At 42.3% G+C, this 14228-nt stretch overlaps 2 protein-coding genes across 3 annotated transcripts in view; both read left to right on the plus strand.

The window, feature by feature from the left end:
* The window catches only part of LOC138950256 (uncharacterized), a 228632-nt gene that overhangs the window by 81964 nt on the left and 132440 nt on the right, over nucleotides 1–14228 (plus strand). The gene's annotated exons all lie outside the window — the stretch shown is intronic.
* Nucleotides 1–14228, plus strand: part of LOC138950249 (uncharacterized) — a 179880-nt gene that overhangs the window by 63585 nt on the left and 102067 nt on the right. Inside the window, exons 1-2 of one of the 2 annotated variants that reach the window (XM_070321984.1) lie at nucleotides 8672–8820; nucleotides 11821–11961. The exons of the other annotated variant lie outside the window; for it this stretch is intronic. Of the exons in view, the coding sequence (XP_070178085.1) occupies nucleotides 11872–11961 (90 nt within the window). The 5' untranslated portion in view covers nucleotides 8672–8820; nucleotides 11821–11871. Of the gene's footprint in view, nucleotides 1–8671; nucleotides 8821–11820; nucleotides 11962–14228 lie in introns of those variants that run through there. 2 annotated transcript variants of the gene reach the window in all.

The raw sequence follows: 14228 nt of genomic DNA on the forward strand, positions 1-14228 counted from the left end.
ATGTCGGCAAGAAGTCCAAGATCTACCACGCTAACCTCCTGAAACTGTATGTGGAGAGACCTCCGGAAGCAGTACAGGTCGCAACAATGGTGGAAGAACCAGCCGAACTAGACGAGTTCGACGGTGAGGAACTACTGGAGTTGGGAGACCTCCACAAGAAAGAGGGAGTGGATGACGTCAAGTTAGGACCTGACCTGACGGAAGACCAGCAGAAGGAGCTGCATGATTTTATGGGCGACTTCACCCATAGCTTCTCTGATGTTCCAGGCTCTACGTCCTTTGTCGAAAACGAAGTCAACCTCACATCTGACGTTCCTGTTCGCTCAAAACCATACCCTATCCCGTTTCAGGCTCGGGAATCCTTGAAGAAGGACATCGACAACATGTTGAAGATGGGGGTCATCCGTGAGTCATCATCCCCTTACTCATCTCCCGTTGTTGTTGTCAAGAAGAAAGACGGTACAAACAGGGTATGCATTGACTTCAGGAAAGTGAATAAGATCACCGTGTTTGACCCTGAACCAATGCCGACGGCAACTGATCTATTCCGACAGTTAACCGGCAGTAAGATCTTCTCGAAGATCGATCTCAGCAAGGGATATTGGCAGATTCCTGTGCGCGAAGAGGACATACCAAAGACCGCCTTTGCAACTCCAGACGGAACGTATGAGTGCCTGCGGATGCCTTTTGGCATGGTGAACAGTGGTGCTACCCTTAAGAGGGGAATGCGAAAAATGCTCAAAGGAATGAAGAATGTTGTGTACTACTGGGATGATCTGCTAGTCCACACGGAGACCTTTGCAGAGCATCTGGAGACTTTGAGGGAACTGTTTTCCCGCCTGACAAAAGCTAATCTGACCGTGAGACCCAGCAAGTGCAATTTGGGGACCGACAATGTTGACTTCATAGGTCATTCACTGAAGGAAGGTCAAAAGGGGCTTTTGTTGGAAAACGTCACCAAGATCCTCAATGCGCCACGTCCTGAAACCAAGAAGCAGGTGCGATCCTTCCTTGGATTGGCTGGGTACTACAGAGAGTTCATTCCAAACTTCGCCGCCATAACGGCGCCTTTGTCGGACATGACCCGAAAAGGATGCCCCAACCGAATACTCTGGGGACCAGCTCAGGAGAAGGCATACCAGACCGTGCGCGACCTGATGTCACGAGACCCGGTGCTACGCCTTCCTGATACTGCCAAAGAGTTCATCTTGCGTACAGACGCATCGGACGAAGGGATCGGCGCCATGCTGATGCAAGAGCATGGAGGTAAACCGTTTCCGGTCAGCTATGCCAGCAAGAAGCTGTCAGGAGCCGAGAACTACTCGACCATGGAGAAAGAGTGTTTAGCCATCGTGTGGGGAATCAAGAAATTTGAACTCTACCTCCAAGGGGTGAAATTCGTGCTTCAGACTGATCACAAACCCCTCACCTACCTGAACTCTGCGAAGTTTGTGAATAATCGTATCATGAGGTGGGTGATGTACTTGCAGAACTTTGATATGCGAGTGGAATCGATCAAGGGTTCAGATAATGTTGGAGCAGATTTTCTCAGCCGAGTATGTGAGTAAAACTGTGTTCATTCTCCAACAGACTAATGTACATACCTGGATTTCAATCTGTTATGTAAACATAATATGTGTACAGGTAGTGTTTCAATGATTGAAAGAAATTAGGTAAATTTCTTCTGGTGTTGGGGGTAATGTTAGGAAACGCTACCGTTGCTGAGCTTTGGTTCAGTTTTGTGTGTTGCATGTAGTTGACTTATTTGTACTTTGTGGGAAAGTACCGATATTATATTTTGTAAACACAATATTTATGCTTGGACGAGAATGCATGTGAACTTTCTAGTCCTGTCAAAACAAATTGTTTACCACGCTGTTTTAGTCGTGAGTTCGTGGCGTTCGTTCGGATTAAGTGCGTCGGCGCTTTTGATGTACGTCATAGAGAATGTCGCTAGTTTAGTCCATGCACGGCTCGTATAATGTAGTTGTATCATGTTCGGTCTGGAATATTCTCGAGATTGAGTATTTACTATATATGCCAGCGCGATTTGTATGTAAAAAAAACTTCTATTTGAGTTCTGCTACGTTGTGCAGTTGTATGTATTGAATGCTGAATAAATCCTGGAACTCAATTTGACGAGTTGTTTTCTGTTGCTGCGAAGACGGGCGACGTAGAATAAAAGAACACAACTATACGACGTTTGAGAACTTGTGGCAATCTCAAGTGTCGTGTAACACATCGCTAGAGTTCTTGTGAACCACAGCCGTTTGTTTCGTGCATAAAAACGTGCTATTGTAAATAAGCTCACATCGAGTCGCATTCAAATGACTAACTGACATTGTGAAAAAGGGAAACTGGATCACACGGGTTCACGATGGCTCAGGGGTAAGATAAACCACGCAAAAATAAATTCTTTGAAAATTGTTCGCTCTTTACGGAGGGCACCTAAGATGTTCTCAATCGGTGAGTGTTTAAATAAAAGGGTGTTTGTACTGTGTGTAAAAGCCTGACCGTATCTGTGATGGTTTACGGGAGGCTTACTGTGCCTTTAAACACATGAAATTGAAAAAAAAAAGATATTGTTTTAAGTGATATGTTCTGGTCTGAAACATATGGTTATTTTAAGATCTGCTAGCTGTTTGTTTGTCCGAAACTATATTTGTTAGCAATATTTGGTTAAGATTGTACAGAGTGTGGACCACACGTACACTCTAAAATGGCGTTTGTTGATGTTTTTTCCACTTAAACTGTCGAAACGGTGACTTAAACTGAACGTTATTAAACAACATTTTATTCAGGATTTCTTCGCATGAACAGTTCAAAACACACAGCTAGGACACGCACTCAAGCAAATGCTTATATCACGTGACCAGAACAGTACTAAATGACACACATTTTCGTAATGGTGGACATAACAACAATAAACCAGAAGAACAAATTGAAAGAATGGGGATGGGGAGCTAAATAGGAACAAAGGAATCTACAGAAGATAAAAAAGAAAAGGGAGGGGGAGGCCGGGGAAGAAAGTACTAACAACCACTAGACTAGGACGAAAGCGCATAGGAAGAGAGCATCAAGTCTAAGACATGCAACATGTAAATTCAGGTAAATGTAACAATTTTTTATGGAAGGCAGTAATTCGTTAACATGTAAAATACGAGACAAACGATAATAATCATTACTTATACGCTGCTTATGTAATCAAATACGATAACACAGGGAGAGGCAGTGTGGAGGCACACATACGCCTGCCCACACACGTATACACTATCAATGCGTGAACACATCCATCAAATCAATCGACCAGATTTAACAATAAACGATTGGACAGACTCAAATATCAATATGTTATTACGAACAGAATAATGCTCGCTACCTTTTAATAATATTTCCACGCGTCTGAAATGAACAGGCAACGAATTGATTGTTGTCAGACGAGCATCTGCATGCAAAGTGCAGTTTAATAAATAATGTTCGGATGTTTCATTTGGATCACCGCAAGCACACTGTGCGTTATCTTTTAGATGGCGTTTACACAAGTCTGAATTAAGGTTACTAATATTTAAACGCATTCTGCAGTGTTGAACTTCTGTCTGTCGTTTTCCAAAATAATAATAAGCTGGTACACTATGATCAGGACTTTGTAAATAATGCTTAAACTCGCTTATTGAATTTGTTGTTTTAATCACATCAGGCAAATCATTCCATAAAACTGTGGAGAATAGGATGAAGGATGTTCAGAATATGTCTGCCCTATGTGCTGATACGAATCTTTCCAGTGGCCGTCTTCTGTGGTAAGGATTTAAGCCTGAGAGTAGTGGTTGCAAGAGGTTAAGCAAATATTGTGGACATTAACCATTAACAATTTTGTGAAATAGCATTAATTCATGTCGTTTTCGACGTTTCTTTAGACTACAAAAACCACTTTCTTTGTGAATCTTATCAGGGCTTGTTCCCCGCACACCGCCAATTATAACACGTAATGCTTCAAGGTGTAATTTTTCAAGTGTTTCTGATAAGGCTTCGGTACAATTGTCCCATAACACATCAGCGTAATCGAAGTGTGGCAGAATAAAAGATTTATACAATATTTCCAAACTATTTCTACATAAATTATACTTGCAATATCTTAAACAAAATGGCGGGGTAAAATCGATCATACACGTAAAAACCCACTAGTGCAAAAACATGAGTGAACGTGGGAGTTTCAGCCCATGAACGAAGGAGAAGATCCTGTGACTTTGACAAATTAACTAAATGTATTAATTTTGCCTCACTCGACTTGTTTTTTCCTTTATCTGCATTCGTGTATACATATTTCAAAGCCCTGGGACTTGGGATCGTTATCGTGTGCAAGAGTGCCCGATGAAAGTCTGCACAAAGTTGACTCTGAGAAATAAATCCCTCGCCGAACTTTGGGGGCCGAACCCACGACGACAGCGACAACTGCATGGTTTTGAGCCCGCGCTGTTCCCGTCCCCGATAGAAAACCGGATTAGGAGCAGTTACTTTTAAAACCATGCTGTCGACGTTTGTGACGGTTAGTGTGTTGTGTTTCATATGAAAAGAATAGCTCTCAGCCCACACCACCCCCCCTCCCCGTGTCGGAGGTACACTGATTCCCTTGTAGTTTGTTTTTGTGTCCGATGTAGGTTGAACACGTTGCTGTTGTTTCCCTCTTGGAGGCTCTCAGTAACAGAGGCTGTGGTTGTTATGATAGTGATAGGGGTTGTAGCTGTTGACTGTTTCTGCTGAGTGGTGTATGTCGCTGGAGCTGTTGTTGTTGTTGTGGTCACTGCTATATGTAATGCATCATGCACTGATGGTATCCAATTAGCTCAGCCTGGTTTGAGCATTGTTTTTTGATAATTTCTTTTCTTCGGTAGTGGTTTTGGATACTATGCTAACTTGGTGTTTCTGTCCCCAGAACTAGAGTCTATTTGAGACATGACGTGGTTATATGCTAGGTGGGGTTTGGTTGTTTGTGTGTGTTTTATTCCAGTCATTGGTCGTTCCCCTGTTCTTTTATTGTTGGTGTTCTTGTTCGGGCAGCACTCAGTAAGTAAGGTTGTACTTGTTGTAGTGGTGGTATTTTCAACTCTGAATGACGTGTTATCGATTATGGTTAAGTTCTCAATAGCTGATACACAGTATTCGAGGCAAAAATTGTATTTGAAAGTGCCAATGGTTCGCTAACACAAAAGCGATTTACCCAAAAATACAAGTCCATCAACCACAGTGCTCCCTGGCCCCTCCCCTACACAAACAACCAACAACCAACAACAAACAAGCAGAAGAAAAAAACTCAACAATTAAAACAAACAAGAAATTCCTCCGAGGTAGGAAAAACACCCCCGTCCTTACCATTGTCACTGCCACCAACTGAGAAGGTTATTTCCCTTTGACCATTAATATGTCCCTCTATAAGTCCTTGTAGAATCTTAATCCACCAATAACTCCCTAACCGTGTGTTTGACTGGTCCCAAAGTTTGTAAGGACCGTCTCAGGAATGTATAGAACCTGTTCACCAAGTTTGGTGACGATCGGTCCGTTCATTCTTGAGATCTATAAGCGAATACAAACACACAAACAAACAAACACATCGACCGAATCCTATACACACCCCTATACCGGGGGTGTAAAAACAAACAAACCCACAGCACACCAAGCAGCAAGGTACGTACAGTGAGGGGAACAAGGGGAACAACTACGACTTGTTGTTCAATGGCCAGTGCTTGTCATTACCGCTAGTGAGGCAACATACATCATTCACAAAATAATTCTTAAACAAATCGCTTGAAGCGTATGTGCACCTTTGCATGCGAGAAAAGAGTTGACATGCATTATGAAAGTGCTTATGTACGGTAGTACAGTAATCTGCAAAGTGCACATGGTGAACTTTCAGAAACAGCGGGACTCATTGAACATGTTTATGTCATACCACGCCGTCCATTTGACTACCTAGATCACCTTTCAGATTAAAGATTTCTTTTACAGCAGGGATCACGCGAACGCCTTTCAAATAAGGGTGCCCTCACATTTGACTGGACAATCAATCAATCAATCAATATGAGGCTTATATCGCGCGTATTCCGTGGGTACAGTTCTAAGCGCAGGGATTTTAATTTTTTTTAAATGTTTTTTTATGCAATTTATATCGCGCACATATTCAAGGCGCAGGGATTTATTTATGCCGTGTGAGATGGAATTTTTTACACATTACATCACGCATTCACATCGGCCAGCAGATCGCAGCCATTTCGGCGCATATCCTACTTTTCACGGCCTATTATTCCAAGTCACACGGGTATTTGGTGGACATTTTTAGCTATGCCTATACAATTTTGCCAGGAAAGACCCTTTTGTCAATCGTGGGATCTTTAACGTGCACCCCCAATGTAGTGTACACGAAGGGACCTCGGTTTTTCGTCTCATCCGAAAGACTAGCACTTGAACCCACCACCTAGGTTAGGAAAGGGGGGAGAAAATAGCGGCCTGACCCAGGGTCGAACACGCAACCTCTCGATTCCGAGCGCAAGTGCGTTACCACTCGGCCACCCAGGACAAACGTGGAAGAGACCAATTAACATTCGGCACAGAAAATCACAATGTAGGAAATACTTTGCAACTTGTACATACGAGAAGAAAGTAAAAGCAGTTATCTAAGCAGAGCTTGAGTTGCCCTTTTCCATGTTTAACCAAGTGATGAACATTTGTTATCAAACTATGAAGACAAAAAGTAGTTGTTTTCTTGATTTGTTTCTATGTTTCACTCTGATGAGGCACTCGCACACACAACAACGCATGTGTCAAAAAGAAAAAGACACAGATGGTGGATGTATCGCACGGGGGGTGGTTGCGCGTGTGGGGTGTGTGGGGGAGAGTTGCGTGTGTGTTGTGTGTGTGCCTGTATGTTGTGCGTATTGTTCTGTGTGCGTGGCGTCGTCATGGTGTACAATGGTGATGGACACTTTACAACAAACGTGCGGTTGAGAGAGAGAGAGAGAGAGAGAGAGAGAGAGAGAGAGAGAGAGAGAGAGAGAGAGAGAGAGAGAGAGAGAGAGAGAGAGACAGAGCGAGAGAGAGAGATCACACAGGTTTAGACTAGAGAGAAATTAACATTCTAGTTCCACGTTCAAAACCTTTAGACAAGAAAGAATCTTGAAGCATACCACACACAATTCAGGAAAACAATTTAAGAATTTACTTTAAGAAATGATCAAAACATATTACAAAGTATACATCCTAATTCCCTATCCTATTAAAGTTAAAGTCGTCATACCTTGACTATTCGTTGACCGGGGCTGAGAGCTGAGAGTGGCGAACCGCGAACCGCGAACCGAGAATACCCAGACGAGAGAGAGAGAAGATTCGCGCCACAACGAGAATATCAGGAACAAATTACTTATCAAATTAATACGCCTAAAACATAGTCCCTTCATTCCACAGAGAATTCCCGATTTCTTCTTCAAAAACAAGCTATAAAAATATATGTATCAAAACATTACATAACTTATGCAGCCTATTATTCTCTTCGACCCTTATTAGTTTTGGAACGTGTCCATAAGCAGTCTGCTTGTTAACGTTCTTAATGTTGTTACTGTATATAACATGCATACAAAAAATTAATAAAAACACGCTTAAACCCTTATGAACAATATAAATTTAACCAATACAATAATCATTATCAATACGCCATGCATATTCATGAGCACTAGTTCTTTTTGCTGATCCTACAAGTCTCTTCATTAATAATATCAGAAAAGATGCATGCAACCTAGAAGCAATAACCAGGTCAACAGGGAAGGTGGGTAAGGTGAGGGGGGGGGGGGCTGTGGAAAAACCCAGCGCACGTGTAGTTTAGTCAGCGCGAAATGTCGACCGCAATAAAACAACGACAAAGTACGTTAGTGATGTCAGAGAAGGTACAGCCAACCTAGAACCAAATGATCAGGTCGACAGGAAGAGGGGTTAGGAAGGTTAAGGTGAGGGGGGAGAGTTTCGAGGCTGCTGTCAGCCTCCATAGAAGCTACAGTTAAATTCCTCGAAAATACACAAAAACTCCTGCACTAAGGAAACTACATCAAATACGCTATAAAAATATACATCAATAACATAAAAATTCTACGACGCATCATTCAATACCAAACACTCATAGGTTATCAACATTGTGAACAAAGTTCCAAACCTAAATCCTTTTTAAACTCTAAAATCCTAATTTCTACCGTGTAATAGATGTTTTCCACCGAAACAAGTCCTACTATCAATTTTATACCAAGCAACAAAATATCGCTATTTCCAATGGTGAACTGATCCCGGACAGGGTACAGTACCTATTAAACACCCACCCCCTACTTCGGGACAAAAACAGTGCGCTAAGTTTAGGTACCGCTAAAACACATGTAACACTGTTTGGTTCCAGACTCACAGGATGGACCCCTCAGCGAATGTCGTCATCAAGGAGGGTTGGATGGACGTGCTAGACCCACAATGCTCCTCAAAGGCAAGTTTTTCACGACATCTTGTGTGTGTGTGTGTGTGCGCGCGCGCGCGCGTGTGTGTGTGTGTGTTTGGTAGGGGGTGCGTATTTGCGTGCGTACGTGCGTGCGTGAGTGTGTTTATCTGTGTGTGCGCCTATCTGTGTATATACTGTATGTGCATACAAATAATGCACTTTTTTGTACTTCCTGATAGATATGGAAACGGCAGTACTGCAGGTTAGTGAAGACTGACATCTTGGTGCTCAAGCTCTTCAATGTGACCCAGACCACACTTCAGAAAACTGTGCGTCTCAGCCACAGTCGTGCTGCCCTCAGGGTGAGTTACCTGAACGAGTCACTGTCATCAGTTTGTTCGGGCGCCTACATGTGGCTCATACACGCCGAGTCTCAGTGAATAGTAAAAACAATGTGGACGACGTTTGTTATTTCACGGTGTGTGTCTTATTGGTACGGGTGTGTGGAAGGGGGGAGGGGCTATCTGGTGTGTTTGATGGGCTGTATTTCTTGATGGTGTAATGGGCGTGGGTAGAAGGGTGATGTGTATTTGTGCTCTTGCAATAGAACTTACCAAATAAAGTAAATGTGAAGTGTAAACACAACCGATTTAATAATACGGAATTATAGAGCCGCACAGGTACCTGCTGACAAAGAGATCGTGATGTAACAAACTGTGATAAAACAAAACAAAAACGCCATTTTTTTGTGAAAGGCTGACCAAAAGCATATTTAAGTTATGTCACGCATTACACACACACCATTACAACGATAGCCTTGCCCCTTACTCCTACCACACACACACTGTGACACACACACTGTGACACACACACACACACACATACACACACACATGCTCGTACGCGCACACAGACACACACATATATACACAAACACACGCGCGAGCGCGCGCGCATCACACACACACACACACACACACACACACACACACACACACACACACACACACACACACACACACACACACACTCACGATCACGATAGATAGATTACGCCGCCCCACCCCCTATCGCCCAGTGTATGGCAGACGATATCAACTGAGCACACACACACACACTCACGATCACGATAGATAGATTACGCCGCCCCACCTCCTATCGCCCAGTGTATGGCAGACAATATAAACTGAGCACACAAACACACACTCACGATCACGATAGATAGATTACGCCGCCCCACCCCTATCGCCCAGTGTATGGCAGACGATATAAACTGAGCACACAAACACACACTCACAATCACGATAGATAGATTACGCCGCCCCACCCCCTATCGCCCAGTGTATGGCAGACGATATAAACTGAGCACACAAACTAATTCAAGCTTTAACTCTTGTGTCATTTCATTCTAGCTGTCAATGCCATTTAGGGCCGTCCACTTTACTAGTTGGCACCCCTTTTGGATTTAAGATATATACACAGGAATCACGTGACCATCGCTCAAATTAGATTACTCCAAAAATCGGCGTGACAAAAACGGAAGGCCAAGGAATAGTTTAAAAGCGACTAAATAAAATTATATACACAACTTAGCATATTATTAACGAGGAAAAAGTAAAATCAATTGTCAGTAAGTACTGGTGTCACATAACTGATGTGAACCAGTTGATTGGCTAATGGCGATGTTTCCACAGAGCGTATTCTTCCGCCCTTTGCCAAAGCGAGACTGTGCTCTCATCCTCAGAATTAATTAATGACATGTAGCTTATATTCTCCACAATACCAAATGACCATAAATTCCCTGCTTCTCAATTAAAGCAGAAGTGGGTTTTTTTCTGACAGATTGCATGTGCCTGTGCCACAGTGCCACTGATCTAAAAATAGAAGCCGCTGTGTTTCATCTCATTTTCGCCGACTTGCATAGATTCTTCTCATATGCCGTGTTAGTGGCATGTAGCTTATCATCCACATTACCAAATGATGAGTTAGTATACAATTCCCAGCGGCTAACAGAAAACACAAGTGTTATTCCGATAACGTACACAGCATTTGGAAGACTGACTCGATCGACTCGGTCATACGTAGCAGACTACACTGAAATACGACTGCATCAGTTCAGTAAATGAATGGTTTCCGAATTATTATTTCAAGGCAAGAACAATCGTAATCGAAAACGTGTAGGGTTCAGAACGTTCTTACCATATATAAGACTTAGTACCAGCCTGCCTCATTCGTGCAGACTGCAGTGGTTCGATTGCCCTAGCCTAGCAGACGACATAAACCCCGCTCAGCAAATTAACATGTTGGGCAAATGTGAACGAAAAAACGATGGGGATATAATACGTGTAGGGTTCAGAGCATTCTTACCGTTCATATTTAGTATCAGACTCCCCGATGAGTGAAGATACAACACGAGAAATATGCCACATTTATTTTGAAAATGTGCTAACCGTCGAGTCCTTCGGGGGGTAGTCAATTCAAGGGGAGTCACTCCGCACAGTCAATCCGTCGAAGCTCGACTGGAGGTTTCGAATCGCAAATAACGAAGAGCACAGTCCTTTCTCCGAGTTCAAATGAGGTCTCTCTGAAAGATCATAACTGTTCAGCTTAACGCTACACTGGAATTTACCAACAGAAATTAAAATGCGTGTGACGAAAGCACGACACACTTGAGACACCCCACACAAAAGTAGATCTTACTGTACACGACCTGACCACACAGTTATGCCTATTCAAATGCGCGTAGCAAAATGTGCGTTTTGAATCTTCTTTTTTATCTGGCGGTACTGACAATATCGTTATTGAAACAATCCCAGTGCACTAAGGGATTTATAGAGCAAATCTCGAAAATAATTATTGAACTCAGCGCTATGCGCTTCGTTCAATAATGAATTTTCTCGATTTGCTCTATAAATCCCTTAGTGCACTAGGCTGTCTCAATAACTTAAATTATCTTCCCAGAACATGTTGTTTTGTTTAGCTGGCTTGCGTATTTCATGTGCTATGCTATTCCTACTGATGCAGGTGTCGATCGCATGGGGGGTCAAAAACGGGAGGTTTCGCGGCAATTTTAACGTGTGTAAAAGTTGCCAAGTTGTGCATATCATTTTTTTCGTCGATTTTCAATAGGTTCTTTTCGTTTTCATCAAGTCGATTGGGGTACCCTTATTTGAGTGGAAGTCACGTGATCCCTGTTAAAGTCTTTAATCCAAGAGTTGTGCCAGACAGGGGACCGCCTTAAATAGCAAATTCAGTTTGAGTGAAATGACACCAGTATTAATGTTGTAATAGGGTGCGACACTTGTCGCAGTCATGTTTTGCTGAGTGGCGGTTGCTGGAAGTGGAATGTTGCTTGTCTGCAGAGAAACAAGAAAGGCGAGGCAGCGTGTGAGATCAGCACGAGCCAGGGAGAAATGCAGTGTCTGTTGAGATGGAGAATAGAACGTGTGACGTACAACTGGTTATCCATTCTCCAGACACAGTTACAAGGCTTCGGTACAGAGGTAATCTCTATGACCAAATGACTCTGCTGCTGTTCTAGGGCAGCTTAGTTTTACTATAAACGCCATAGTACAAAGATCAGTGTGGGATAGTTTTGGAAGAATAAGGTTAAGGATAAGATTTTTATATTCGAAAGCGAACTGCCATACAGTACGGCGCTACCCATGTTTTGGATGTGTTTTTTTTTCTTACATGCGTGTATTCGTGTTTTGAAGCCATTCGCTGTGACCTTGGGTTCTTTGTCGTGCGCATGCGTGCACACGGAGGTGTTCGAGCTTTATGATTGCACATTGTGCTAAATGTATATGCAATGTTATGTCATTGGAGACACTAATTATGCAGTTATTAGACTTGCCAGAAAAGGACCTAGTAACAAATGCTGGTTTCGTTTTTTTAATCTAATGTGTCTGCTCACACATTCTAAACCCCTACAGAGATTGTACCAAATAAACTACAGACTACGAGCAAGAGAACAAAAAGAACAAGATGACAATGAAAGTGTACTCACCAGAAACACCAACAACAAGCATTGACCTTAACGGGCCGCCCGTGGTGACACGGGGGTGGGACATGGATACCGTCTCTGCACAAACAGTTGACCTGTGACCTAATCCGCGACCTTGAGTCACGCTTAACAGTTTCAAACCATACTGAGAGAGAGCGAGAGAAAGAGAGAGAGAGGGAAAGAGAGAGAGAGAGAGAGAGACAGAGAGAGAGAGAGAGACAGACAGAGAGACAGAGAGAGAGAGAGAGAGAGAGAGAGAGAGATGATGATGATGATGATGATGGAACTTTATTTTTTTAAGGATAGAGGTTTAAGGCGACGCCTTTTCTTACAACCGGTCCTTACTTCTAATACAAATGTCTAATAAATGATAAACAAGTAAAGCAACATGACAAATAAACAAATTAAACGAACGAACCAGCAAACAATTGACAAATAAGCACAAAATGACAAAGTAAGCAACATACAAATCAAAAGCGGGACCTTCAACATTCAAGAAATTGGATCCGGTCCCCCACGGGAAGAAGAAACAAGTCGCGTAAGGCGAAAATACAATATTTAGTCAAGTAGCTGTCGAACTCACAGAATGAAACTGAACGCAATGCCATTTTTCAGCAAGACCGTATACTCGTAGCATCGTACGTCAGTCCACCGCTCATGGCAAAGGCAGTGAAATTGACAAGAAGAGCGGGGTAGTAGTTGCGCTAAGAAGGATAGCACGCTTTTCTGTACCTCTCTTTGTTTTAACTTTCTGAGCGTGTTTTTAATCCAAACATATCATATCTATATGTTTTTGGAATCAGGAACCGACAAGGAATAAGATGAAAGTGTTTTTAAATTGATTTGGACAATTTAATTTTGATAATAATTTTTATATATTTAATTTTCAGAGCTTGTTTTTAATCCAAATATAACATATTTATATGTTTTTGGAATCAGCAAATGATGAAAAATAAGATGAACGTAAATTGGGATCGTTTTATAAATTTTTATTTTTTTTTTACAATTTTCAGATTTTTAATGACCAAAGTCATTAATTAATTTTTAAGCCACCAAGCTGAAATGCAATACCGAAGTCCGGGCTTCGTCGAAGATTACTTGACCAAAATTTCAACCAATTTGGTTGAAAAATGAGGGCGTGACAGTGCCGCCTCAACTTTCACGAAAAGCCGGATATGACGTCATAAAAGACATTTATCAAAAAAATGAAAAAAACGTTCGGGGATTTCATACCCAGGAACTCTCATGTCAAATTTCATAAAGATCGGTCCAGTAGTTTAGTCTGAATCGCTCTACACACACACACACACACACACACACACACACACACACACACACACGCACGCACATACACACACACACACACACACAAATACACCACGACCCTCGTCTCGATTCCCCCCTCTACGTTAAATTATTTAGTCAAAACTTGACTAAATATAAAAATGTCGGTATATAAGTCACTCAAATACAGCAAAGAATGAATGACCCGGTTTGGGTTTGTTGCGGTTGACTCTGCACAGTACGACCTATGATGTTTTTGTTGAACAATTTGCCGTCACGCCTCCCATAGGATGACGTATTTCACAACTTCCTGTGTTACACAAACTCAGTGATGACCAATTTTGCCTTCACCCCTCCCATAGGGTGACGGATTGTACAACTTTCTACTGATGAACAATGTTGCCTTCACACCTCCCATAGGGTGACGGATGTCACAACTTCCTGTGTACACAAACTGATGACGTATTTCACAACAAAATG

The sequence above is a fragment of the Littorina saxatilis genome, linkage group LG16 (genome assembly GCF_037325665.1).
Source record: "Littorina saxatilis isolate snail1 linkage group LG16, US_GU_Lsax_2.0, whole genome shotgun sequence".
Classification (NCBI taxonomy): Eukaryota; Metazoa; Mollusca; class Gastropoda; order Littorinimorpha; family Littorinidae; genus Littorina; species Littorina saxatilis.